This window comes from Heloderma suspectum, chromosome 1 (genome assembly GCF_057233095.1).
Source record: "Heloderma suspectum isolate Gila_16-S chromosome 1, 16-S_ref, whole genome shotgun sequence".
NCBI lineage: Eukaryota > Metazoa > Chordata > Lepidosauria > Squamata > Helodermatidae > Heloderma > Heloderma suspectum.
Genome location: NC_139458.1, coordinates 367,169,376 through 367,197,207, shown reverse-complemented (window position 1 = coordinate 367,197,207; position 27,832 = coordinate 367,169,376). Strand labels below are relative to the sequence as shown.

General features: G+C 40.1%; 1 protein-coding gene across 2 annotated transcripts; it reads left to right on the top strand.

The window, feature by feature from the left end:
• On the top strand, positions 1–27,158 carry ERO1B (endoplasmic reticulum oxidoreductase 1 beta). 2 transcript variants are annotated; one of them, XR_014786802.1, is made up of 17 exons: positions 1–341; positions 4,367–4,486; positions 9,384–9,467; positions 10,168–10,209; positions 11,042–11,124; positions 11,916–11,989; positions 13,424–13,544; positions 13,638–13,684; positions 15,833–15,844; positions 16,559–16,585; positions 17,765–17,857; positions 17,990–18,236; positions 20,546–20,615; positions 23,265–23,351; positions 24,203–24,336; positions 24,851–25,040; positions 25,186–26,217. XR_014786802.1 is itself a non-coding variant. In XM_084828190.1 (16 exons), the coding sequence occupies exons 1-16, from the start codon at positions 231–233 to the stop codon at positions 24,909–24,911; spliced, it is 1,413 nt and encodes a 470-aa protein (XP_084684316.1). In that variant the 5' UTR covers positions 1–230; the 3' UTR covers positions 24,912–27,158. The 2 variants fall into 2 exon arrangements, 1 of the variants encoding a protein (XP_084684316.1); XM_084828190.1 differs by having other exon boundaries at positions 24,851–27,158.
• Positions 27,159–27,832: the final 674 nt, after the last annotated feature.

The window sequence follows — 27,832 nt, the reverse complement described above, 5'->3', positions numbered from 1 at the left end:
ACAACAAGAGCGGCGCGTGGGCTGGCGCGAGGGGAAGAGAGCGGCGGCTGAGGAGACGAGCGCGCGCGCGCCCGCCCGCCCGGTTCTTTTCCCGGCGGCGGCGGAGGCAAACTCGGAGGCAGGAGAGGCATCCCCCGGTGGTGCCGGCGCCCGCCCCGGACTCCTGGCTGCCCGAAGGCGGCGGCGAGGGGCACGGGCCCCCTGGGCGAGCGGCGAGAGGGTTCTGCAGCATGAGCAGCAGCGGAGTCGCCCGGAGGACTGTAGCGGAGACGGGGCTGGCGGCGCAGCTGCTGCTGGCGGGGCTGGCTATCGGCTGCCTGGGGGGTGCGATAGAGGCCCAGGTGAGAGGGGTGAAGGGCGAGAAGCTGCGGGTGCGGGGGGAGTTCTGGTCCGCCTTAGAGCCTGGCGAGCCACTTCCGTGCGTGCGGCAGGTGAGCCTGATCCTGCCTGCCCCATCCAGCGGGCTCCTGTTCGAGCTGTGACGGGAGAGGAGAAGTGCCAGCAGTTTTAGACGGCAGCATCCTTGATGAGCGCTTCTTCCTCGCGCAGCGAGGCGTACTGGAGGTCTTCCTTGGGGAGATCGTGAAGCGGTTGCGTTTGCTCCGACTTGGGTTAGCAGATGTTTAATGCTGGTTTGTAATTGAGCCAGGAGCGTGCCAAGTGGGATTGCATTCTATCAAGCAGGGAAAGCGGAACGTATAGAGGAAGCCCGTTTTTCCTAGCAGGAGGAAACGGTGCTGTATTTCGATGTAAATGAAATGCAGAGTTTGTCTAACCGAGGAGGGAATGCTTTGCATACTCAGCGTCTTTCATCTTTCATAATCCCGAAGTGTTGTGTATCAACTCCACCTTCTGTCATGCTACTGTCTATCATAATATTTCAACTCCGTTTTCTTTGAAAGTAAGTTGAGGGTGTAGCAGCAGGCCTGTTCTCCCACCCTGGCATAATCTGATCTGTTCCTGATGCTTGCGCGGGGTGGGAGCACACAGGTGCTTTTAGGGAGGGGTTGTTCTCTAAGACTGCCAGGACCTGCACAGACAATTGTGCGTAAGGTGAGGAAGGCTGTTCCTTTGTTCAAAGGAGGAAGATCTACATGTGGCCCTAAGACTGTAAACTGTATTTAAACATGTTTGTAAGCCACCTTATTTTGTAAACTGCTTTGATATTTTTTGTTGTAAAGCAGTATATAAATACTTCAAATAAATATATAAAAGTATTCAAGAGGTTAATACATCAACTATTAATTGTCAAGAGACCACCTCCCTGATGTATGTATGTTTGTCACAGGTGGATACTTAAAGCGTCTTAGGTGTGTACATATGCAACATGTATTGTATGATGTGGCCTTTAAACTTGCCTTTTAAAAATAAGATAAAACATTGAACTTTGGGGTGAGTTTTGTGAAAAAGTGTATGAGATGCATCTGTCTTTTCCTTAAAAGATATAGCCACGTCTTAGATAACAGCTCCAGTTTACCTGGTAAAAGGTTGGACAAGGCAACTAGTAGTGGGATGAGAGAGACCCATATATGGGTTGCATCTTTAAGGTGATCATGATAGTGGAACCACTGCTATTTTATTTATTTCTGCTTGTATGTTTAGGTAGATTTTTAAAGAAAGATGGGAAGGATGAGAGAAATGAGAAAGGAGGAAGAAAGGTATATATGGATTAAAAAAAACCCTGAAGCGGGTTCCATGTTGCAGGTTGAGGTTAAGGGTGGGGCCTGGGTCTGAACAGGATGAAGACTATTTCAACCTTTGTTTTAATCAGGAAATTGTCTTGGGATTTTTGTTTTCTTGTAAAATTGAAAGGTGCGGTTAAATAGCTAAAAATCCTTAGCTAAGATACTGGAAGAAATTATAACATATAGTGGGACAACAAGACACAAAATATGAGGATGCTATTATTAGCAATATGTGCCACTTCCTAAAAAAGAATTGTGAGCGTAGATTGAAGAAGATCCTCTCTTTACATCTAGATGTTTACTTAAAATCTGGATGGTACGTACACATGTATGAACTGTTAAAGGTTTTGAGATGTTATTTGTAATTTTAATTCAGATTATATGTTATTGTTCATAATAGCGTATAGGTTTTGCTGCCTATGTCAGTTTTCTCTGCTCATCATTTGCTGCAATAGTTTAATATTGCTTGGAGTATAGCATTTGCCCCCCATGCCTGTAGAGAAAATATGTCCAAGAGTTAAGATGCAGCAGCCTGAAAAATAGTGTATTTGTGTAATATATATCACTGTATTCAAGAGTATTGATCTAGGTATCTGTGGTAAGAAGGCAGGTCTATATGGATGAATGCAAGCAAATTGAAGATGACAAATATCAACTCGGTCTTGAATAAGAATTTTAAAAGGTTGCAAAACTAGACTAATGTACAAGTAGGTATTTCTTAGAGGTTTATGTTTAGCTGGCATTCCATAATTTCTGTACTTTCCAGATTAATGTGGTAAGTAAGTGTGTGTGTGTGTGTGTGTGGGTGGGGGGTATTTTCAATCTATAAGTATATGATTGCTTTGCATTATTTTAGAGAAATGGCGTGGGTTGTGGTTTCATTGAACTAGTTTACAGCTTCCTGTAGCTGATATTTAGCAAGCTCTTTTCAAGCACTTTGTAAAAGTTTCACTTTTCCTGCTGCATATCCGTTGAGCTGTATGCCACAAGGAGCAGATTCGAAGCATTTGTTTCCATTTTTTTAAATTAACCACAGCTTCTTACACCTAAACTCAAAGAAACTGTGGTTAATCTTAACTCTGGTTTACTGAAACAAGCCAACTTCAAACTCTGGGTTATGAAGTTATTTTGTTTCAACCCTAACTGCAGTTACTAACAAATTGAAACAAAAGCTTCTGATCTGCTTGTGGCCATTCCCTCAGAGAAGGGGAGGAGAAGGGGAGCATGTGAGTCCGAGGCTTGTTTTTGTAGCCATAAACTATAGTTTATCATTATTGTTATGTCTGAACACAGGCTATATGTAAATCCTCTGTGTAGAAATCATGTTTTGACCAATTCTGCATAGTACTTACAGGTTGCTGTTGCTAAATAAATATATGGGGATTTGGTCTACTTTTCCCTCTTCAGATTTAACACATTTTAATGTTTGACAATAATATTTTGGTACTGTTATGGCTTATCCATAACCATGCGTAAACATATTCTGTTGTTGTTGCTGCCACTTATTTCAGGCCACATCCTTAACACATGCTTCTCGGCCTGTTTTGATTGATCTCTCTAATGAGTCTGTAGTTGAAGTCCTCTGGCTTTTTTCCTTGTAATACTTGTATAGAACTTCCTTGTTTTGAAAGGGTGCGTGGCTCTTCCTCATTGGTAGCTCTTTAATGGTTGTACTTCAAGTTGTCCGCTCAAGAATTTTCATGAAGAGAATTGAAAAAAATATTTCAATATATCAAATTTGTACTTGCCAGACTTGCTTGATGATGATGGGTGGAGGCATATCCAATGACGTTACATGATCCGCAGAGAGCTGCTTGGCCCCCTACCTTAAAATAGGTCTGCACCTCTGATACAGTGGGGTCATTTGCACACTTCCAGTGTCACCAATCTTTTATGTGGTGGGGGAGAAATTAATGTCAGTTTCACAATATTCAAAAATCTATCTCGCAATACAGACATATTGCACGGTTCTTGGTAGTTGTTCCTCTGAGAGAATTTAGTCCGTGCTTAAGCTATAGTGCTGATTATGAACAACAGTCATATTATCACACTGTCAAGCGTTTCCGAATTCCAGTGACACAGATAAAATCAAGAGTAATGCAGGGTGTGCTTAGTGGTCTAACTGAGCATTCAACTAAAACAAGAGTAATATCGAATTCCATGTACAGGATAATTTAGGTGAAACGGTTAAATACTAATTCAAGATTCTGGATAGTCTGTATTAAGGTGGGGTGATACATGTTCTGTGTACAATATTGAATAAGTCTTATCCGTGCCCCTTTCCAGTCAAGTTCAGTGGTCCTAACAATGAGCAACTGAAGGCTGCCTCACACATAAAAAAATTCCTGCACAGCTGGTATTTCCATGTGGAAATTCACATGAAATGTGACATACAACAATCCACACACAATTGCACATGCTTGTTTGCCATAAGTAACAACCCCATATGTTTGTGTTATCACGATATGTGTGTGGGTTTCATGAAAATTCCTGCAAGGAAGTGTGACTGGGAAGGCATTTTGTGCCATGCAGTGGCTATCAGTATGAATAACTGGATTGTCTCTTGAATTGTTGAAAATACTCTTGAATGCTTTTTGATGCTTTTCTCTGCCCCACTTCATGCTCAGTCAAAAACTGTAGTTGAACTGATACTGCCATTGTGTTTTTTCTTTTGTTTATAGCTAACAGGAGTACTTGATGACTGCTTGTGTGACATAGAAAGCATTGATGAATTCAACAATTTTAAGATCTTCCCCAAAATACAGAAACTTCAAGAACGGGACTATTTCAGATATTACAAGGTACAGTAAGAATGGCTTGTTAATCTCTCTCTCTCTCTCTCTCTCTCTCTCTGAAGGAAAGGTAAAGATTATTATTCCAAGAAGTAAAAGGAAGAAATGGGGTATAAGAAAATAATATTTTTAGAAGCTGCAAATCTATACAACATGGAAAATACATTGCGGAAAATGAAGAGCAATGGTCTGAAATACTATTCACTAGTATAGATTTAATGCATTTGTGTTTTGAAGTATTTGAAAAACACTTATGTGTATCTGCTAGTTACTTTAGAATCTAGAAATGGTTAAAAAAAATGATTTTCCTTTTTTCCTTAATGGAATTGATTGAACCTGCCAAGAAAATGATTGAAGGATTATATTTAAACCTAACCATTACATCTGGGTGGAGAACAGTTTCGGGGTGGGGAGCCAAAGGCCTCCCCATGCCCAGTCTTTCACAAGCTGGATGACATCAGTGGTGTGGCCAGTGCTTCAGCTGATAACCGGCTTTGCTGCATGTGGGCTTTAACAACATAAGAAGAACTCTGCTGCATCAGACCAAGGGTCCATCTAGTCCAGCATTCTGTTCACACAGTGGCCAGCCAGCTTCCTACAGGAAACCCATGAGTAGGAGAAGGGCTTTCCTTGGTTGGGGAAAGCTTGCACACAGCAAAACCACCCCGACTGAGGCAGCAGCTGGAGGAGCACTTGGTCAGGACGGCTTTGCCTGGCCCACACCTTCCTCCCTGCTGCCCCAATTGGGTAGGATGCAGGGCAGGCAAAGACTTAGCTTGCTTCTCTTTCTACTCATTGAGAGGACAAGCAGTGTGCCTGGTAAGGGGAATCCTCCAATTATATCTGATCACAAATAATGGGAATTCCTCCCCGCCCCCCCCAAGCCCCTGGTATCCTCCAGGGGGCAGGGCCCGCAGAGGGAGCCAAACAGTTTGCAGGGTGGATGGGGAACCTTTGCAGGCTGGAAGTTCCCTATCTCTGATTTATATTTACTAGAGCAATCTCTGTTTGCAAAGAATGATGACCAGGCACAGCTAATGACCTTCAGCAGTGTTCTGATCCAAGGTATACTGTAGTGAAAATATACTGAAATTAGATAAAAGCTGTATGACTTCTGCTAATGTGAAACAAATGCATGGTACATCTGTTGCTTATGAAATTTGCTCTTGATAAAACTGCTAATTTGAAGGTTATAATACTTAAAGTGGGCATATCTGTTTGATAACTTTTGATAAATAGTGTGTTGCTGATTCAGAATTATACATTGCAAAGCATTCTGTTGTCCGGCCACCAGCCTCATTAGCAATCATGCTAGAAACATTTTCTTCTTCGGATTTGCAAATGTTTATATTGCTCCCTGCACCTTTATGTGTAATCTTCTGGTCCACCTACCTTCTTCCCAGTCACAGAATGGTTAAGCATGTGATTTTTATTTTAAATACTGTGTGGCTTGGATCCAAAGATGTCTTAGACCAGCAGAAAGATACTTCCACTTGTGCAAGGCAGCCCCTCTCCATTCTGGCAATTTTCCCCATCCTACCGTAGCCTCCCTTCAATGCCTTTCCACAGTGGAGTAGCCAGAAAGGCATCATTGCACAAGTAGAGTTCCATTCATGTTTCTCTGGGTCCAGCCATGTATTTTTAATAGATGCTATGCTATATTGCCATTGTCAACAACCAGAGTTGTCAGAAACGCCTGTTAAGTGATGCTGGGTCCCGTCCCCCCCGAGTAGCCTGTTGGCAAAAATAGCCTCCCCACACATACACTCACCCTCTCTCTCTCTCTCTCTCTCTCTCTCTCTCACACACACACACACACACACACACACACATACACACCCCACTCCAATGTGTAGTAAGTATGATTTTGATTCTTCTGGAAAGATTTTGAACTAATTTTTTTTTTCAGTATCCGGTAGAATTTAACACAACTGTGACATAAGCTACACAAGTCACTGGCTGGTTAAATATGTGTACTGTACACATCTTTAAGCTTAGGCCTCACCAGCAGTAAATGTAAAGGGCCTTTTTGCGTTAATTTAAACAGATTACTTTCCACTTCTGCATCTTTATTCATATTAGGATTAGCATCATTAGCCCACTTTTTTGCAAGGTGTTTGGTCCGTGTATATGAAAGGAAATGGAAAATCTGAAAGCTTTGCTTGCCAAGCCTGGAATGGAATTTAACTATTTTAAATGTAATATGCAAACAGACTAGATTTATTTAAGTACTGCTATAACCTTAAAAATCTCTTAAGTGGTACATATCAGCTGAGGCAGCAGTTGTATGCTGGATAAGTCTTTGTGCCATGGTAGAAAGAGGATTAAGATGATCAAATCTTGGAAACTGTCTTTCTGTTGCACTGATAATGCTAGTAGTGTTGTAATTTGAAATGAAATGTGGCATTTTAAAGCTCAGAACTCCTAGAAGACAAGTGATTGCCAGTTCATTTGAACACAGCTAGATCTGCTCAATTGCAAATATCACTTGTGGGGGTTTTCGGTAGAATTATTCTCCTGACTTTCTTCTTTAATTCTTTTATATCATGGGTAGGGAATCTGTTGTGCTCCAGATATTGTTGGACTACAACTCCCATCACCCCTGACCACTGGCCATGCTGGAGTCTGGCAACATCAGGAGGGCCACAGGTTCCCTATTCTAAAACAAATATATTACAATATTATTACACAAAAAATCACAGACCAATAAAGCAAAAATACAAACAATGAACAATTTCAACACAGGATCATAAAACTATATCACTGCTGGAGATTACTAATTTCCTTGTCAAATATTAGATTACTCTTGAGCATACATTCCTGATGTTTGTAGTGCAGTTAGCTTCAGTAATGACAATGGATCCCAGTTCCTAGCGAGCAATTCTGTTCTTCAGGTTTTTTAAATTATTCAGTGATTTGGCAAAAGGGATTCTTGCCAGGGTTAAAATGTGTAATGTGGTTCCTGCTTATTAATAGTTACAAAAGGTGTTTCAAAGTTCAGTAGATGGGCTAATGGATTTAAATACATCTGTAGTTGAAAAAAAAAAAAAGTAATCCTGGCTATCACTGTGCTCCAGTTTTGTTTGCCTTTTTATATCCTTCTGGCTCACTTTTTAATGTAAAAACAAGTTGTTTAACTAAAATGACATTATTTAAATAAAATGGATTGAAAGAACAGGCTTCATTTCTGTTTAATGTTGAGAATATATGGGCACATCACCGCATCTCTTTATTCTTTTGGATGAATTGTATAACTCTCAGAATTCAAGTTCAGCAACTTCTCTGATCAAAAGTTTCTCTAAAATGTACTTAAGTCAAGGAACGTATTGCAGCTGAACTTGGAGATCCTGGTTCACATATTATGCTGATCATTCTTGTGTGGTAAAGGGGGTGAAGGGAGACATAACTGGTCTGTACTTTTGGCATTTCCTTGAGATTTGGACTTGGTATTCATGTGATAAAAGACTAACGTTACAGGAAAAAGTTCTGAAAAACCTTTGTGCACCTGTAGATTTTAAATGTACTTCCTTCACTGATTCTGCTTGTGAAGAGCATGCATAATTATATCCCTCTAAACGTTAGATTTGTTTCATGGCTGCCTGGTGGATTTGGATAGCGTAATGGTTTGATATCTAGGAAATGAGAGTATGGGCTGCCTGCCAACACCTTGGTATCCTCATGGCTCTTATCTCCTGCAGCTTTGATGATGGAGATAATTACCAGTTTTGCACGATCATGGACTGGGTTCGCACAACACAACAACCCACCATGGGCACCCAGCCATGATGGGTTGTCATGTTGTCCAAACCAGGCGCGTTCTTCACAGGGTGGCTTATTTTTCTTGGACAAGCCACCCTGAAACCCATGGCTTGTTCTAGGGTTTCAGGGTGGTTTGTAAACCACCCCAACCACCTACTTCACCAGCTTCGGACATCACAACAACCCGCTCCAGGCAAGGGTAATTATGTCAGTTAGGTGACTCATGACCAGCATGTGTGATCGTGCAAACCCCGTGTCTTCTGTAAGTTTCTTCCTGTTTACTCTTTCAGCTAAGATGCTATTATAGTGGAGGCCAAGCCTGAACACTTGAGACACCTTGGCTCTGAACATAGAAGGATGCCTTATGCCAGGTCAGACTAGCTCCTGTTTAGCCCAGTACTGTCTGTTCTCATAGCAACTGTCCAGGATCTCAAGCATTGGTCTCCTTCCTCACTTGCTACCTGATCCTTTTAGCTAGATATGCCAGGGATTGAATGAATGTAGGACCATCTATATTCAAAGCATATGGTCTGCCACTGAGCTAGGATCCCCCAATTCTTTCTCTGCTATGGGAGCAGGATCTCTTGCCCAAGCTCAGTTGAGGCTTGGCAAGATTGGCTAATGAGGGACTAGGTGCCTCTAAATTGCTGTTTTCCCAGGACGTCAGCGTTTGATGCTGGGTCTTCTACTCATCAGATGGGGGTTGGGGTGTTTGGTGGCAGCAGCACTTGTCAAGGCCTGATGGCTCCAGTAAGCAAGGAATGGAAAATAGGATGCAAGTTCTAATATTAGAGAAATGGCTTAATGTACATTTTATATTTTTATCTCTATTAATTTCTTGAAGTCGATACACTACTCCAATTTAAATTTGAAGAATCTTAACAGACCGTGAAGTTCTTTCTAAATGAATGCCTCAGAAATTGCTTTTGCTTGCGTGCGTGCGTGCACACCCCCACCCCCACCAAATGATTGCTACTTGCTCATGTGGGAAGAATGCGTTGGGATCAACTGAGTAAGTGAAAAGATTGTTTAGGTTTCCTAATCTCACATTTTAAGAAGGTGTATTGTATTTAAGGGAGGATTCTTTATTCTTTCGTTCATGCTGACAAAATTAATTGATGGCATGTATATGTCTCTTGACTTTAAGGTTAATCTGAAGAGACCGTGTCCTTTTTGGGCTGATGACGGCCATTGCTCTATCAGAGATTGCCATGTAGAGCCTTGTCCGGAGGTAAGTTTTAAGATAAAGGAGCAAGTCAAAACAAGATCTCTTCTGCTGATAAGGTGAACTTCATTTGTCATTTTGAAGGGCGGACACTGGTATAAATCTGTGTACATATAATAGTGGGTTTTTTCTCATATTTCTAGAGTTATGAGAATTTTATAGTTTTTATTGGCATCACACTGTCTAGTGTTGAAAAGATACTTTGGTACTGAGATTTTAGTTCTGAGTGAAGAGACAATAGAAGCTCAATTTAAAGACCAGGTAAGATAATTTAAGTACTTACGGCAATATAGTAGCTTTTCATTCTCTTAAGTCAGCGGTACTACAGCAGTTTAAATCCAGGTTGTCTGGCTTTAACTGTCTGTAAGTTTTGGCCATAGTATGATGAGTGATTCTAATTTAAATGCTAAGCAGACTTACAACCCCATCCTAAGCATTTTACAGAGGTTAAATTGAATTCCGTCATATTACAGAAATGTGTATAAGATTGCAATCTTGGCCAATAGCAAAAATGGTCAAATCATAAGTGAAAGACTTCCAAGTCTCAGACAGTTAATCTTCTTGTATGGATGCTCAAATGAATTCTTGCAAGCTTGACTCTTTCATTTAACGTATTAAACTTTCTTCTGCTCAGTTGATTTTGAATGTAAGAGTGACTTGTGAAAGATAAGGGTAAATAATCCTGCCATTTGTATCTTTCTTTTAGAGTAAAGTACCAGTTGGAATTAAAGCCGGAAGTGGTAACAAAGTAAGTAATGTCTTCTGAAATAATGACAGCTTTTGCTATTCCTTTCTCTTCTTCCCAACCCCCATCAGAAAGCATGTGAAATGCCAGACCTTGCTGCACACTCATGCCACTCCCAAGAGCTACCATAGCATTATGCTATGTTTACCCATGAAACCAGTGGCGGCATTGTACTTACTGTTTGTGTATATATGTTTTTTCTCTCCTACTTGAGAGAATTGAAGCTGGCAGCAGCGCTAGAGTCCCACTGTGCTTCCTTGCCATGGAAACACAGTTGCTCACTCTCTTTCTACTTCTCCACTCCCCCCTCCCCTTTTCCAAAGGTAAGCAGAAGCTAAGTGAAACTAATCTGGTAGCATGGGCAAGCTAGTCAGAAAGCATTCATAAAGTAGCTTCTTCCTAAAATGTCATTTAGGAAATTGTCTCTAGGGGAAAATGTAAAGCAAACACTGAAGAAGAGTGTTTCATTAATGCATACTTCAATCTTCATGTGTTTGTTTTCATATATATAATATGCACACACATCTGATCGCCAGATGGGCGATTAATAAATTTAATAAATACATACATACATACATACTCATGATACTGGAGTCTTATGACCCACGGTACTTGGGTAAAATAAGAGATTTTGGAAATGTGCATAAGAACAGAAATTTCTGTTTCTGAGTATGGTGATGCTGTTACTTTGAAACATCAGCCATATTTAATACTTTAATATTTATCCCACTTGTAAGTCAATACTACTTTATGGAGGTTACAGGCAAATGTCCTGAGGATTTAAAGTGGAAAACATGGGTATTGAATATATGAAATATATATTCTTGTCTTGCAGTATTCAAAGACAGCAAACCATACCAAAGAATTTGAAGACTGTGAACAAGCTAATAAACTGGGAGCAATTAATAGTACATTAAGGTAAGCCTTCTTTCAATGTTAATGGGAGAGTTCAGGCCTGATACTTGGTAACTTCTGTTGAATAATTCTCTACAGTTGCTATTCTTGTAGGTTCTGTGGAAAAGAGAATCTATTCATGTTGTCTTGTCTCCTTCATCGAAAACATATTTGATATAGCATAGCTATTGGCCCAAACACTTGTATCTGGGAAGCTGAAATGACAGACGTGATGAATACAAGCAACAGAGGAGGCAGGATCTTCCAGATACTGCCCCTTAGTTTTCAGAACAGTCCTCCTGCTAGAAATACATAGTAATGAATTTTAAACTCACTTTCAGGCAGTAGTAATCTTCTCCACCTTTTCCGTTCAACCAAGACTTGTCTGCTAGGGTTGTGTGTGGAACATGGGGTATTTCTGCCCTTTGGATTAAGAAAAAGTTAAAGAACAATACAGTAAGGATACAAAATATGTTCTTTGGCATGATAGTCCTAAACTAATGCTGCTGCATTTGTAGTGTAGCTATGCAATTGTGGTGTTAATTTCAAACTGCTGTATGCAGGAAGTTGCTTGACAGTGTTACTACAAGTATTTTGTATTCTATGCCGTTCTTCTGCTAGCTTGATGAGATGGTTTTAGCTACTTAATTTTGTGATTAGTTTTTAATGAGCTGCCTTTAAGGTCTTGTTGGGACTATAATGGATATTTAAGTTCATCTCAGTAGTAATCTCTTATTTTAAGGAAGATGTATATACAAATGAAAATAAATGCCTTAATTCCATTTGCCAGTATTCTTTCTCTCTCCTTTCAACAGCAACCAAACTAAAGAGGCTTTCATTGACTGGGCTAGATATGATGATTCACAGGACCATTTTTGTGAACTTGATGGTAAAATAGTTTGTTTTTTAACCATATGCTTTTCAAGGCAATGTGTACCTAAGTTAATAAACTAAGAAATTATATCCATGTACTTTACAAAGAGAATGTCCTGGTTCAAACAGTGCAACAAGCCAGAGGATGGGTTGAGTGTGGGTTGTTGCTGAATCATGGGTGGTTGTCAAATAGTGGGTTATGTTGTATAAACCCCACTGTGCTAACAAACCATGGTTTGTTAACCAAGAACAAACTATGAGTTCTCTTTGTGGGTTGTTTGTTAGTGTGGCTGGGTTCACACAACACAACAACCCACAGTTCAGTGAGACCCCATACTCGACTTGTCATGTTGTGTGAACCCAACCAATGTGTGCGCCAAATGCTCTTAGAAAATAGGCTCAATTCTGATGAACATCTAAACAGAAATGAGCCATGTGTTCATTCACACTTTCCTGCCTATTTACCGTTTAGCACTAAGCTTGGTTTGTTTGATGTACGAACCAGTAAACTAAGCTAGCGTTAGTGTTCCATCCTATATAGTATATACTAATAGCCTACTCCTTCACAGAGTGTCCTTTAAACTAGAATTGGAAACCCTCTTCAAGATTCTGGTTTGAAGGGCAAGCACTAATCATAATTTCCTAATTTGGACATAATCACAAATTATGTTAGTACTAAACAGGGAATAGAGGGGAGCATGCGAATATGCATCTTCATAATCCTCCAACCCATGATTTGAAGGATCATTTGAGCTGTGCCGTAGTAGTACTGTGCTTCGAAAGTCTCTGCTGGTTCTCCTAGTGCTATAGGCTTCAAGCTGCAAAAAAAATCATACAAAATTTAGAAAGACAAGATAGGAGGCATCTTAAAAGAGCTGAAATATGCTCTATAAGCCATGTATGCAGCAGGATTGTCTTGTGTAGTTATTTAGTTATTTTCCCTTTTTTATGTAGTTACAATTAAAGTTGAGAAAACATAGCAAGAGGAATTACGAAAACTAAATTGGGTTCCTTTAAATCTCAACTTGGAACTAGGCTCCTTTCATAAGGAATTATTGATGTTTTGTAGCTTTGAATGTTTGTAGTAAGTATTTTTGTAGCTTTGAATGTTTGTAACAAGTATTTTGCTACAATTTTCCATCAAATTTTGCAGCATTTTGCAAACAATGAAGAGAAGTTGCAATAGGCCATCTGCGGTAGCATTTTATTTTAATCTTTCTAAACAACAGTTCCCTGTTCAAGTATTTAACAGTACATAAGAAAAATACGGTAAAATGTGCAAATTCTTATTTTCCCATCTGTAAATGCTTGTATATAATGTATTATTATTACTAACAATCACATTTGGCTTTTTATGTAAATCAGCTTATTTTTGTTTCCTGTTATAGTTCTCTCTTGCATGGAAATGGCACATCTCAGTATATAAACAAAGTGGATTTCTTTTCTTTAGATGAAAGATCTCCTGATGCTCAGTATGTGGATTTGCTGCTGAATCCAGAGCGTTACACTGGATACAAAGGGCCCTCCGCATGGAGAGTGTGGAACAGTATCTATGAAGAAAATTGCTTCAAGTAACTGGGGACGGAGGGCAAAATTCTTTGTATTGAAATGTTTTAAGTTACTTTAAATTGAAAAAACTTATTTCTAATCTTTTTTCTCTTTAGACCACGATCAGTGTATCGTCCACTAAATCCACTGGCACCAAGCAAAGGTGGGTCACTAAATCCTTCGTAATTAAAAGAATGGTTTTGAAATTTCAGTACAGCTGTGTCATTCAGGAAAGCGACAGGGACTTAATGAGTAGAGATGGTCCACATCTAGACTCAGTAATGGTTCTTTTTCTAATCTAACTATTTTTGTTTATATACTTACATGATATATCCTGCCTCTTGTCAGGTGCCCTCAAGCTGGCTTACAAAACAAATCCATATAAGAACATTAGTATATACTGTACCAAATAAATAAAACTACAAACAATAATATGGCAAAGAAGCAGCAAGACAAAACATCAGCTAAAGTGTCTAAACACTACTGAAAGCCTGTCCAAATAGGATGGACTTCTCTTGGTGCCTAAAAGATAGCAATGGAGAGGTCCAGAGTTTGGGCATCACCCAGAAAAGGCATTCCCTCTGCTTGCTACCTGCGTAATGCCTGAAGGTGTGGGCAAACAGAGAAGGGCCTTTGAAGATGATCTCAACTAACAAGCAGGTTCATACGGGAGAAGGAGGTTGTTTAGATACCCAGGCTATTCTGGGCTTTAAAGATCAAATCAGCTGGATGGGGCTCAGAAACAATACAGTTTCAGTATTCAGTCCCAGTTAACAATCTGGCCACCGCATTCTGCATCAGTCAGGAAAAACTTCCTGACTGTTAGAGCAATACGACAACGGAACCAATTACCTAGGGAGGTGGTGGGCTCTCCCACACTGGAGGCGTTCAAGATGAGGCTGGACAGCCATCTGTCAGGGATGCTCTGACTTGGATTCCTGCACTGAGCAGGGGGTTGGACTCGATGGCCTTGTAGGCCCCTTCCAACCCTACTATTCTATGATTCTATGAGTTGAAGTTTCTGGACACTTTGAAAGGCCTTACATACAATTTGTTATAGCAGACTAACCTGGATGTTGCTAGAACATGGATAACTATGGCTGCCTCTCCAAGAAAGGATGTGCCTGGCACATTAACTGTAGTCAGTGAACGGTATACATAACTGATATTGCCTTTCATGCATCCATCAGCAATGCTGAATCCAAAAGCCTCCCTCCTCTGCTCTGAAACTGTAAATCTGACTTGGATGGTGTTGCACTTCCCTTAAAGAGCTGGTCAGATACCATTTCCACTGAATGATTAAACCATTAACCAATGATACCCTTATCTTGTCAGGAATGAGTAATAGCAACTTCACTGATGTAGTAGAAAATATCATTTTCGTTTTGTTTTTATTTAATGCTGTGCAGTAGATATTTTACTTGGAAGTTGCAAAACACATTCCTTGACTAACCTGTGACTTGCAAAAATAAATGGTTGTATAAAATTTAGATTCTTGGACATCTTTCTCTGGCTACTCAGGAATTTATTTATTTATTTACTTTATATCCTACCTATTTTCTTCTTTAAGGAACTCAAGGCAGGGTACATAATGCTCCTCTCCATTTTATCCTAGATGTAGAATTGCTTTTGAAAATACCAAGTTAAGGGCACAGTCCTATGGAGATAGCTGTCAGCCTCTGAAATCAGAGGCTGATGACTATCCAATGCAGGCTGGCTGGAGCACAGAGGCCTCTGTGCTTCCGTCACCCTGCATTTTTGGCTAGACAGGCAATTTTGCTTGTCTAACCAGGGAGCTTTGGAGTGGGAGCAGGGAAGGCCATGCAATGCATAGGAAGCTGCGTTATGCACCTTCCATGATCACCACCCCCTTTCCCCTGTCTCCACGCTCCATTTCCAAGCTTGGAGACTTAGCCAGCGAGGAGAGAACCGCACCGGGTACAAGGGGGAGGGGGCAGGGAGTGTGGCTTCCGGGAACCACGTTCAGAGCCCTGGCTCTGACCTCGGTTCCCAGAAACTGAAAAATCCTATGGCCTAGACAGTGTCTAGTGGCCATAGGATTGTGTCCTCAATTAGCAAATAATGAAACTTGAGTTTAATACTATGCTTTGTGTTTGAAATGTTCATGTTTTGTACAGTAGGACACAATTATTTCACTACTTGGATCTTTATATCCTGAATGAAATAACTGATGGGGTGAACTGCAAATTTTTAAAAATGTGTTAAAAATTAACAAATGTGTGTTTTTCAGTACAGTCATAACCTTGGAATAAATTATGTTACTCATCTCCTACAACATTTCTTTTTTCAGGGGAGGATGATGGTGAGTCGTCATGTTATTGTAATATTCTTTCACTGTGTCTCTTAAGACTCTGGGTAAATAAAATACAGCAGGTGAAATATGCTAGATATACAAATTTAAAATAATCCCATATTTAATGCTACTGCTGAATTCTATTATGGAAGGAAAGAGGGCAGAGGGAAGGAAAGATAAATCAGAGCATGCGGAAGGGGACCTCAATAATCAGGGTTTGGAACACAGATGGTATCCATAGCTGCTTGTCCTTTTCTTGTGGCTGGCAGAAATGGAACTATGGTGATGCAGAATAATTGGTGGTCGGCATAGGCATTTGTCATTAACACATAAGCAGATCACTGAATCTCTAGGGGGTTCTTCATCGCATTTGTGAATTCCAGCACAGTAGATTAGAATACTAGGCTTTTCTTGGTGCCCAGTTGGATCTTGTGCATGTTTACACAGAATTAAATCCCATTGAACTCAACAAGATGTAAGTATGCGTCAGATTGAAGCCTTATTCTCAAATAGAAAAATTAATGCATATTTAAATAAAACAAATTCTTGATCACTTAAATGAGTGGCAAGAAAATGACACATGAAGAATCAAGTCTATCAGTCTGTTAAGTTTTCCAAACATTATATGCTCTGAGAGATTGTTTTAAGCTCATGTCTTAAGTTATTTTAAAAACCTAGAATTATTTTAAAAGTACTAATGTGAATTTATTTTTATGTTCACAGGGGAATCTTTCTATACATGGCTAGAAGGTAAATAAAGTCTTGTAAAAATAATAATGAACATTTTCAGAATAGAGTACAGTTATATTAGTTACGTAGCTAGACATTCCTATGGTACCTTAAAGACTAATGAATTTAATTCTCTCCCATAAAAGTTCATGCTACAATTTATGTGTTAATCCCTTCCACAAGACTTGGTCATTTTTACCTTAAAGATTGTAATGATGAAGTTGGTACTATGCTACTAATATCTTAGCTCCAATCATTTTTAATGGGAGCCAGGAGCTGTGCTATTACATCTTCTGGATATAATAGCATAGATTTAATAGGTCTGAGTCAAACCAAGTCTTGTAAAGATTAAGCGTCACAGCACGATCAGAACATAAGCTTAAGAAAGTAATCTATATCCCATAATGTGCACAGTTAAGGTACATATTACCTGTTGATGCATCTTCCTTCCTGCTGCAGCCACCCATGCTGTTTCCACTCATGCAATTCTGGGTCCAAACTGTTGGCCTGGTTCAGGTGTGAGGGAAACCATGGCTTTCTATTACATGAATGAACTGTGCTGAGCTTTGGGCTTGTACGTTCCCCACTCCTCCTTGTGTGCCAGAGGAGAAGATCCACATGCAGTTTTAAACACATTGCACTTTTCCCATGAAGTCCAAATTTGGGGAACTGGTTAAAGATAACAAGCCAGGATTCAAAACCATGTTTTGATCCTGGCTTGTTCTCTGTGGTTTGGATTCTAATGCAGCCTTTGGCGAATGGAAGGGCTCCTTTTTTCCACTGAAGGCTGAGGATGCTGCTGGTGGAAGTTCGGGTGACTTTCAATGATCTCCTCCCTGCAGCCCCCCCCCCCCCCGTTCTGGGGGTCCCCCAACCCTCTGAAGCAGATCTTCAGAGGGCAGAAGGGGGCTACAGAGGAAAGGAGGAATCTGTGAACACTGCCTCTCCTTCCTTCTGCCAGTAAGAGCAAAGTCTGAATCCACTAACCACAGCTTCCCATGCTCGGATGTCACGGAGAGCTGTGTTTGTTTAAAAGTTGAAGTGCATTTCCCCATGGCCTTCAAGGAAGAAGAGGGGAGAGTATGTGATGGCTCATTTACATAGTGGGAAACCATGGTTTCTCATTACATCTGAACTGGACCATTAAGTCATACTTTCATCAATTCAGTTTTTATTTAATTTATTTTTTTTTCTCTCTAGGCCTTTGTCTTGAGAAACGTGTATTCTATAAGCTCATTTCTGGACTTCACGCTAGTATCAACTTGCATCTTTGTGCAAATTATCTCCTTGAAGGTATTTGATATTTTTAATACTGCTGTCCTCTCTATTGTTGTGGGAAGTTAATTGTTCTTACAGTGTTTCTGTGCAAACATAATTTGAACAACCTAGTACAGTTTCTTTAAAAATACTGTTTTCTCTGTTCAGAAACTTGGGGGAGACCTCGTTGGGGACCCAATGTCAAGGAATTCACCCATCGCTTTGACCCTGCTGAAACAAAAAGTGAAGGTCCAAGACGGCTTAAAAATTTATATTTCTTATATTTGGTGGAACTGCGTGCATTGTCAAAAGTTGCATCATACTTTGAGCGTTCAATTGTAGACCTTTACACTGGAAATTCCCAAGAGGATACAGGAACCAAGTCCCTCTTGTTAGAAATCTTCAAAGACACAAAGTAAGTGTGCCTTCATATCCCACAATTAATATGCAGCTAGGTACAGTCAGTTGAATAACAGGATTCACGGAAAGTACAGGGAATTAAAAGTATTAAAACAGGCAAGAATAATAAGAGTCAAAGTGGTATCTGGAGTCTGAAATGGAAATACTTCTTTAACCTTTCCTACAAGGACAACAACCACTGGCAAAAAGCAAAAACTGCCCTCACGTGGCTGTTGTTGCAATTGTTGTGCAGAACAGGAATTCTTTTTTTTTCTTGTGTGTAATGGGGGGGTGGGGAGAAACATGTAGTGTTGAGCAGTTGGCCTGCTAACGCACTTCTGCCCCCGGTCCTATAGCCAAATGTTTTGTGGTGAGGGGACCTAAGCTGTCAGGGAATCATTGCAGAATAGCTGGGACATAAATACAGGTAGTTCAGCAGGTATAAAGTTATTTAATTCTATTAAACATTAATAAAGTAACACTTTATGCCATTTTAAAATAAGGGGCATAATTATTGTTTGTCGTCCCCCCGCCTTTATACTCATTGGCTCAAACACTGGGAGTTAGACAGCAGCTGCTCTTATCTAGTGTTATCTAGCATACTGTTCATGCAGTAACCAATGAGAAGCATAGCAGGACATGAATGCAACAGCACCCAAGAACAAGTTTACTTCTAGTGAACCCTTGGATAGAATACTGCCTGTACACTATGTATTTACATATAAAAGAGCTAGAGACTTAATTACTTTAAATGGAAGCTGAAAATTCAGGGTGGGCAGGTTGGAATATCTCAGGGTGGGAATGAGAGCTCCTCACAAGCCACCCTGGTTCCTGAAACTTGTCTCCCCCTGCTGCTCAGGTTTCTCTTTGTGCCTCTTACGTGGAGCTTTGTCAGGTGTCATTCGCTGATTCGCTTTCTGCAAATCATCTCATTCTGTCCTCTCAAAGCATAATTCAGTCAGTAGTGGTAGATTCTTTTTAAGAGGAAAAAAAACTTGAAGTAGTTGGTTTACCGGAAATCAGGGGTGCACGATCTTTTCAGCCCCAGGGGAAACATCTGGTGTGGGCTGGGGGCTGGAATACACATGTGGCACATTCCAGCGGTGGGCGGGGTTGAAGGCAAAAGGGGCAGAGTCAAAATACCATAATATTTTAGCTTAAAGCTCTTAATGCCGATAACCAAGTCTTAGGAGACATTTAAACCTTTTTAGGTTTAAAATTGCACCAAAGCCAGGACACCACCCAGCAATTAGTCAGGAGAAAGGGGTTGGGGATATCTGGGGAACCTGGAGGGCCAGGCTTTGCCCCCAGGTCTGAGATCCTGTACTCTTTTCCTAACTTGAAGGCCTGTGGTTACTTATGTATTGTTTTCTCAGCAAACAGCGATCTTGGCACCAGGATCACTTTTGTCTCGTCAATATTTTTAGCAGTTCATTTACCCCCAGCGATCCTGCTGTCAAGAGCACTGTTTGCTGAGAAAACAAACTAGGAAGTGATCATGCTTCAGACTTCTGCTGCTGATGAGATTGCTGTTTGCTGAGAAAACAATGCAATAAAGAGCCTAAGGTTCATATTTTAAGCATTCTTGGTCCCCACCGCCCAACTGATCATCTGGGAAAAATGGGCGGGTGGTACAGCTGGAGTGGCCAAGCTATGCAAAAGCACATACCTATTTAAGTAGGTGGAAATATAAGCTGTTGAGTCTATAAAGGAAGTGTAGGTAGCTCTGAATTCAGATTCAAGGGGGAGACTTAACATTAAGACTCAGACAAAACCATGTGTAATAGAGCTGACATAAACTGGCTTTCCTGCCATTCTCCCCCTGCCCCCAGCAGTCACACCCAAGGGTCAGGACACACTGCTGAATGGGTGGCCCATAGCATGAAGAAAGAGGTGGATCACCAAAAATTAGGTAGACATGACCCCTGCAAGCAGTAGTTTCACTTGTGGACCTTGCCTCTGCCTCTAGGGCTCCCCCTCTTGTGCCACAGCCTACCCCAGAGCCTGCTGGAGGGGCAAGGAAGTAGCTTCCACCAGCCCTATTATGTGTGCTTTTATCGTGATCTAAACCTATATTTTGACTGAGTCCTAAAACGTTTTACGGGATTAACCATTCTGCACTGCTGCTGGTATTGGAGACTCCATGTACTTGGGTGGGCCCGAGACTTATAATTTGTTACTTGGTACTGTCATAACGAAAATTTCCTTCCCAAGTTTTCCACCATTGTAAAAATTCCCAAGTAATTGTAAAACATAGAGTACTTTCAGTAGACTTTGAATGGTAAAAGATATATTTTTAGCAGTTCATTTATGTAATTCATCCAGGTCCTTCCCTATGCACTTCGATGAAAAATCCATGTTTGCTGGAGACAAAAAAGGGGCCAAATCTTTAAAGGTAAGCACAATAACTTCAATGATATTTTTACATAAGGTGTACAAGCAAGCCAAGTGGGCCTTAGGAAGCATTAGTAACAACAAAGCTAGCGGAGATGACAGTATTCCAGCCGAGCTATTTAAAATCCTAAAAGATGATGCTGTTAAAGTGCTGCATTCAATATGCCAACAAATCTGGAACACTCAACAGTGGCCACAAGACTGGAAAAGGTCAGTTTACATTCCAATTCCAAAGAAGGGCAACGCCAAAGAGTGTTCAAACTACCGCACCATTGCGCTCATTTCACATGCCAGCAAGGTGATGCTCAAAATCCTACAAGCTAGGCTTCAGCAGTATGCGAACCGAGAACTACCGGAAGTACAAGCTGGGTTTCGAAGAGGCAGAGGAACTAGAGATCAAATCGCCAACATTCGCTGCATCATGGAGAAAGCAAGAGAATTCCAGAAAAACGTCTATTTCTGCTTCATTGACTACGCTAAAGCCTTTGATTGTGTGGATCACAACAAACTGTGGCAAATTCTGAAAGTGATGGGAGTACCAGACCACCTTACCTGTCTCCTGAGAAACCTGTACGAGGGTCAAGAAGCAACAGTAAGAACCAGACATGGAACAACCGATTGGTTCAAAATTGGGAAAGGAGTACGACAAGGCTGCATATTGTCACCCTGCTTATTTAACATATATGCAGAGTACATCATGAGAAATGCCGGGTTGGATGAATCAGAGGTCGGAATTAAGATTGCTGGGAGAATTATCAACAACCTCCGATATGCAGACGATACCACCCTAATGGCAGAAAGCGAAGAGGATCTAAAGAGCCTCTTGTTGAGGGTGAAAGAGGAGAGTGCAAAAGCTGGTTTGAAACTCAACATTAAAAAAACTAAGATCATGTCATCTGGCCCCATCACTTCCTGGCATATAGAAGGGGAAGAAATGGAAGCAGTGACAGATTTTACTTTCTTGGGCTCCAAGATCACCGCAGACGGTGACTGTAGCCATGAAATTAAAAGACGCTTGCTCCTTGGGAAGAAAGCTATGGCCAACCTAGACAGCATAGTAAGAAGCAGAGACATCACCTTGCCGACAAAGGTCCATATAATCAAAGCTATGGTTTTCCCAGTAGTAATGTATGGCTGTGAGAGCTGGACTATAAGGAAGGCTGAGCGCCGAAGAATTGATGCTTTCGAACTGTGGTGCTGGAGAAGACTCTTACGAGTCCCCTGGACTGCAAGGAGGTCAAATCAGTCCATCCTAAAGGAAATCAACCCTGAGTGCTCATTGGAAGGACAGATACTGAAGCTGAAGCTCCAATATTTTGGCCACCTAATGCGAAGAGAAAACTCCCTGGAAAAGACCCTGATGCTGGGAAAGACTGAAGGCAAAAGGAGAAGGGGACGGCAGAGGATGAGATGGCTAGATAGCATCACCGATGCAATGAATATGAACTTGAGCACGCTCCGGGAGAGAGCGCAGGACAGGGAGGCCTGGCGTGCTATGGTCCATGGGGTCACGAAGAGTCGGACACGACTGAACGACTGAACAACAACAACAACAACAACAAGCAAGGAAAATTGTGTCAACCTTAAAACCATGGCTTAAACCTGTTTTTTTTAAAAGTGTATAGATATTTGAACACAAATGGAATTCGTTTGATTGGGTCATGGATTCAAAGAAGATAATTGTTCATTCAAAAATCTTGACTATGGCTTTAACTTGTACACTTGACTTTTCTAGTTTCCATTGGAGCAGGAGTCCTGCCAAGCCCTAATCTTTTTCTAAATTTTTGAAAATGTAAGAAGCGCTTCTGGGAGTTGTCAAAAGAGTAGGTGGAAATAATACTGACAATAAAACTCTGAAACTTATTTATTTACAATATTTATACACCGCTCCATATCCAGAACAGAACTTGGAGCGGTGATGCAGCCCACTTCTGCTAGTGGGCTGCATCACTCATCACAGCCTATTGTATTTCTTTCTTAGCCTAGCCATGATACTCACTTGCATTACTTTGGTGCTCTCGTTTTAGGTCACGTTCATAGTGTTGGCTAACAGACACGTTGTATCTTTGTAATTCAGTGCCAACCACTATTTTTTTACCTTTTAAAATGAGGCTTGTTTACTTTGTAAAACAATATTAAGCATTACTAATACAAAAGCAAAGCAGAACTTATTCAAAATCGCCTAAAAGGACTGTTACAGATATGTAAAGCTGCCCTATCTCAACCATAAAGACAGTGAGAGTGCCCAGCTGGCTTGTAACCAACTGCCCTATTCTGCTCAAACTCCCTCTCCTCTTTTTAGGGTTGACAATATTTAGTGAAACTGCCAGTGGAGTTGATATGCTATCCCCGGTTAGTTCCCAGCCACACTTTGCAACTGTGGTTAGAAGTGGGTTTGTAAACGATTGTTTGCGCTAATCATTGATTTTACATCAAGTACGGTTACCTCTGAAAGAGGGTGGGTGAATTTATGCACATGGGCCATGGGCAGTAAGGAAGAGCTTGTCACTCCTAACCATTATTGAGAGAGAATAGCTTTGCATTTGCACCAGTCCCAAGAATATCCTTAGAACTGCAAAACGTTAGTGTTGCTAAAAAGAGGTTTCAGCCAAGCTGAATCTTGTAAATAAGATTTTCTCTTTCTCGGTAGGAAGAATTCAGGTTACATTTCAAGAACATATCCCGCATAATGGATTGTGTTGGATGTGATAAATGCAGGTTATGGGGTAAATTGCAGGTATGTGATGTCCTTATTCATTTGTGAATTAATGTACTCATAGGCTGCAAAATGGTTTCTCATGCTTGGGCAGCTACCACATTCTTCTGATTCTAGGAGTTTAGGGATATTACTTAAAATGGGCCTAGAGCCTGATATGTGGGGCAGACCTCTGCATTTTGTGGCTGGTTCCTATCAGTTCAGCGGAATGTATCAGCCTTGGCACGCAACCAGATGAGCCCCATCTTGTTCATATTAAGTTTTGCCACTTGATGATTTCTAGCTGCACACACTGTGAGGACCATTTGTTCTTTCACGGGGTATAGTATACATTTTCACAGTGACAGAAATATATTTGTATCAATTAAAACGTATTACTTGCATTCTTTGGGTTCCATCCATTGTTGCATGAGTGCGCTTGCACTTGCACAGTGAGATTTCCCCCCTGCACCTCTCCAAATATGACCTGGAGGATTCTCCAACCGTCTGGAGCAGATTTCAGAGGCACACGGGGGTGGGGGTGGTTACACACAGGTAGAAGAATCAATTTTTCCAGCAGCGTCCATTCCATTAGCAGATGGGCACAGCTGAATACAACCCTTGTATTTCCAAAATCTCTCAGGGAGAAATTAGATGCTTATATTTTTGATGACTAAAGAATTTCTCTTAAGTAGGGTTTTAGTCTTTCATTCATTGATAATGAATGTATTCATCTGATCTGAAATGGTATAGGACTAGGACATTTCATAACAATTATGTGGAAGATGGTGGAAAGACTAGTACTGATTCATAATCATTTGTCAAAACTGTTGAAACTTTCTGGTTAACAATTGGGTACTATACTTGCCATTTAATGGGCTGCTCTCTTTTAGACTCAGGGTTTAGGAACTGCTTTGAAGATCTTATTCTCTGAAAAAGAAATAAAGAACCTTCCTGAAAACAGTCCATCAAAAGGTTTTCAACTTACACGGCAAGAAATAGTTGCTCTTTTAAATGCATTTGGAAGGCAAGTTACTCTTTTAATGTTGTTTATAGCTATGTAGTTATAGGCTAGACTGTCTCCTAATGTGGTTTCTAATTTTTATTATAAAAATTAACTACCTTTAAGGGCTATATTGCCCTCTCAAGGCAGTTCATACAGTAATGCAATTCACAAAATCATATAAACATACAATCCATCTTAATTAAATGGAAATTTTTGATTTTAATCAAGATATTAGAAGTATTTGTAGGCATCTTGTATATGTCTAATTTTCCCCCAATTTCTGAATTGAGAACAATGTTCTTTAGTGTGCTGCCTTTCAGCTTCACAGGGCACATGCATATTGATGATGGTAAATGAGACCATTATTGTAATCAATCACATTGGTCAGTTTTAGGTTGAAGTGCTGATTTGTTTAAAGAGGAATTACGAATGAAGTAGTTGAGCGTACCATATAGCAAGCAAATTTTTTCACCGTTAGACTGATTACAATGTGCACTTTCTTAATCCCTATCTTTGTCTTTCCCTTTCCTCATAGACTTTCTACAAGTATACGAGAACTGCAGAATTTCAAAGTTTTATTACAACAGACAAGTTAACAAAGACTTTTGTATCTACTGGTAGAAGCAACCATTAATTTGACACCATGCAGAACGAAGTCACTTTATGCAAACTGTTCTAGAGGAAAATAAAATCTAATAACAACTTGAATATTTAAAGTAGAAAAGGTTAGTCATTGGACAAGATATTTATGAACAAAGTACCTACTTTTAAACATGTAAATGATGTTCATTTTTTCTGTTCTTCTTGTCTTTGTACAATTCTTGTACCATCATTTGATATGAACTCTTATTGTTTCTGTCTTCTATTCAGAGACTCTTACTTACATCAGATCGCAGTAATTTCATCCAGACTGCATTGTCCATGTGGAAAAACCTTGCAGTGTTGCCTAAAAATAGCTGGTGGTGATATTTGAAACTTTTACATTTATTTGACGGACCAGGTGCTGTTAAAAGAAAACCTTTTCTTATATATATTTGACTTGTTTGTAACTAAAAGGACCAGTAAGGATTTCAGTAAAATAAGTCCCTTGGCGTCCAGGGGAGACCAGCTTTCTTTCATGTTCATATTTTATTTTATTTTTGCACTTGCTTTCCTGTCCCCTCCTTAACTTTCTGTTTCTCTATATCACAGCTGCCTTCTCTATGAGGAGACAAGATTGAATTTAAAACTCTACTCCAGAGTCCACCAATTCTTGTTATGTGTGTCTGCTGAAGGGGCCTTTAGAGTTAAGTGCTGCTAGCTTGAAATGCTTTGCTCAAGCCTGATATTGGCTCACTCTTTAGCCAATTTCTCTCTCTACTTACATAGAGTGGAACATTTAAGATATCCCACTTTCAATCTTTCAAAAATGCTGCCAGTTCCCCTTATTCTGGTCATCCTGCAATTCAAGTACTATAGAGAATAAAAGCAAATGACACGTTCACAGAACAAATTAAAAAAAGATGTTAATTTTTGGAACTCAGTACTGCATATCCTACCTATGCAATCTCAAATCGTACCTTAAAGAAGGATACACGGTGTCTGTAATAAAACAGGTAGAAATGTGATCCTCAATCGTTACCTACAAAGGGGAATTTAATTTCATCACCACAGAATAATAGCAGACAACAGATAAGTTTTTTAAAATTTTAAATCTGCAGTAGAAGTTCTGTAAATTGTAATGGAACAGCTGATTTGAAAGCTGTTTATAATGTAATATTTGTATTTAGTGAAGGATGCTTGAGTACAGCATGAATGTCAATGTTGGTACAGTATACAGACTTGTACATACTATGTTTTGCTTTGATAAGTAAAACAGTCTTTACAAAATAAATTAAAAGTGCTCTTAAACCCTTCTGTTTTAAGAAATCTTTGCTGTTGCAGTGTATACAGTTATACTGCTTCCTTTAAGCAACACTGTTCCATAACTTTGTAGAATAAAATATGTGAAGAAACATGTGGTGGGGGGTGGCAGGGGCTTCGTTTTTATTCAACTATATTTTTGCATGTAATGAGTGAAATCTTACCTGTGAAAACTAAATGAAAGCTTTGCTGAAAGCTTTATGAACTTAAAACATGTTGAAGTCAGTGAAGAGTAACCTATACTCTGCAGTCTGCATCCAGGTTAAGCTTAGTGGGTTTTGAGAGGTGGCAGGAAATCTTCCCTAACAGAGAAGTGAGGATTATTTTTTTTAATTTGATTTGTACTCTGCCTTTCTACCAAAACAACATGGCACTCAAGACAGCCAGGTTCAAATCTTTATGGTTGTAGAAAAATCTTGGAAATGTAACCAATCGTGGTAACTGGTTCTGGGGCTTAGAAAGCCTGTAAATTCCATCTGGCTCTATTTTACTTGCCAGTCCAATAAAATATTGGCTTGTTGGCAATAAGGTTTGTGCCACCCAGTTTGAGATGCAGCAAGCATAAGGTTATGTCCAGTGGTGTCCCTCTACTCTCAGAAGGCTCTTCAATTCCATCAGCAGTATGGAGAGGGAGCGATTTCTGCCTCACCCTGTTCCCCCCGCAGATCTGTTCCAAATAGTTGGGGGATCCTTCAGAACAGTGCAGGAAGTGATGCAGGAGGCTGTGAGGGGAGGACTGAATCAGGTAAAATTTCCTTACTATTCTGCTGATGAATATGCTTCCGCTGGATTGAAGAGCCTTCTGTCAGTCAGAGACACCACTGGATACAACCCACAGGCATTAGACCTACAACTGCACTATTTGTTTTTTAAAGCTGATATTTTCATGATGCTTAACTTCTGCATCCAAACTCATTAAATATTGCTGAGCTAGCCCTTGATCCCTGTATCTCTTTCTTTGTGTGTGTTTTCTGTAACCCGACTTGCATAGGCATAAAAATATTTGATGCTTACCTGCAAACGGTTGCTTGCAAAGCAACAAGGTAAGTGTAACTGTCACTTGCTGTATTTACAAAACTTGAATAGACTTGCATCAAATTTGCAGTTCTAAGCACACAGGATTGGATCATAGCATGGTTGTCTAGTGCTGTTTCATTACCGGTGATGTGGGTATTTCATAAAATTTTGAACTGGAAAAATTTGCATAGTCATTTGCATCAGAAGATTTTCAGTTTGCAATAGAAAATCACTAGAAAGTGACCTAATTTTGCATGTTTACTAAATACAAGTAAAATAAACAACAGAGCTAAAAAAAAGTACCACATATTAATTTTTTTGTCCCAATACACCAAATTTGACCTAAAATATTTGACCTAAAATATTTGAGGGGGGGGGAATTAAAGCACACTTAATGTGATTTAAATGCTATATTATGCGGACATTTTTATTGAAGTAAAAATTTAAAGACTTACCTTATTTCTTTGTTTAAATATGATAAAGGAAAAAAGGTACTGAAAGTAGTTGATAAACTAATTCAGCCTTCCCCAACCTGATGCCCCCCAGATATGTTGGACTACAACTCCCAGCATCTTTCTGTCAGCATAGCTGGCTAGAG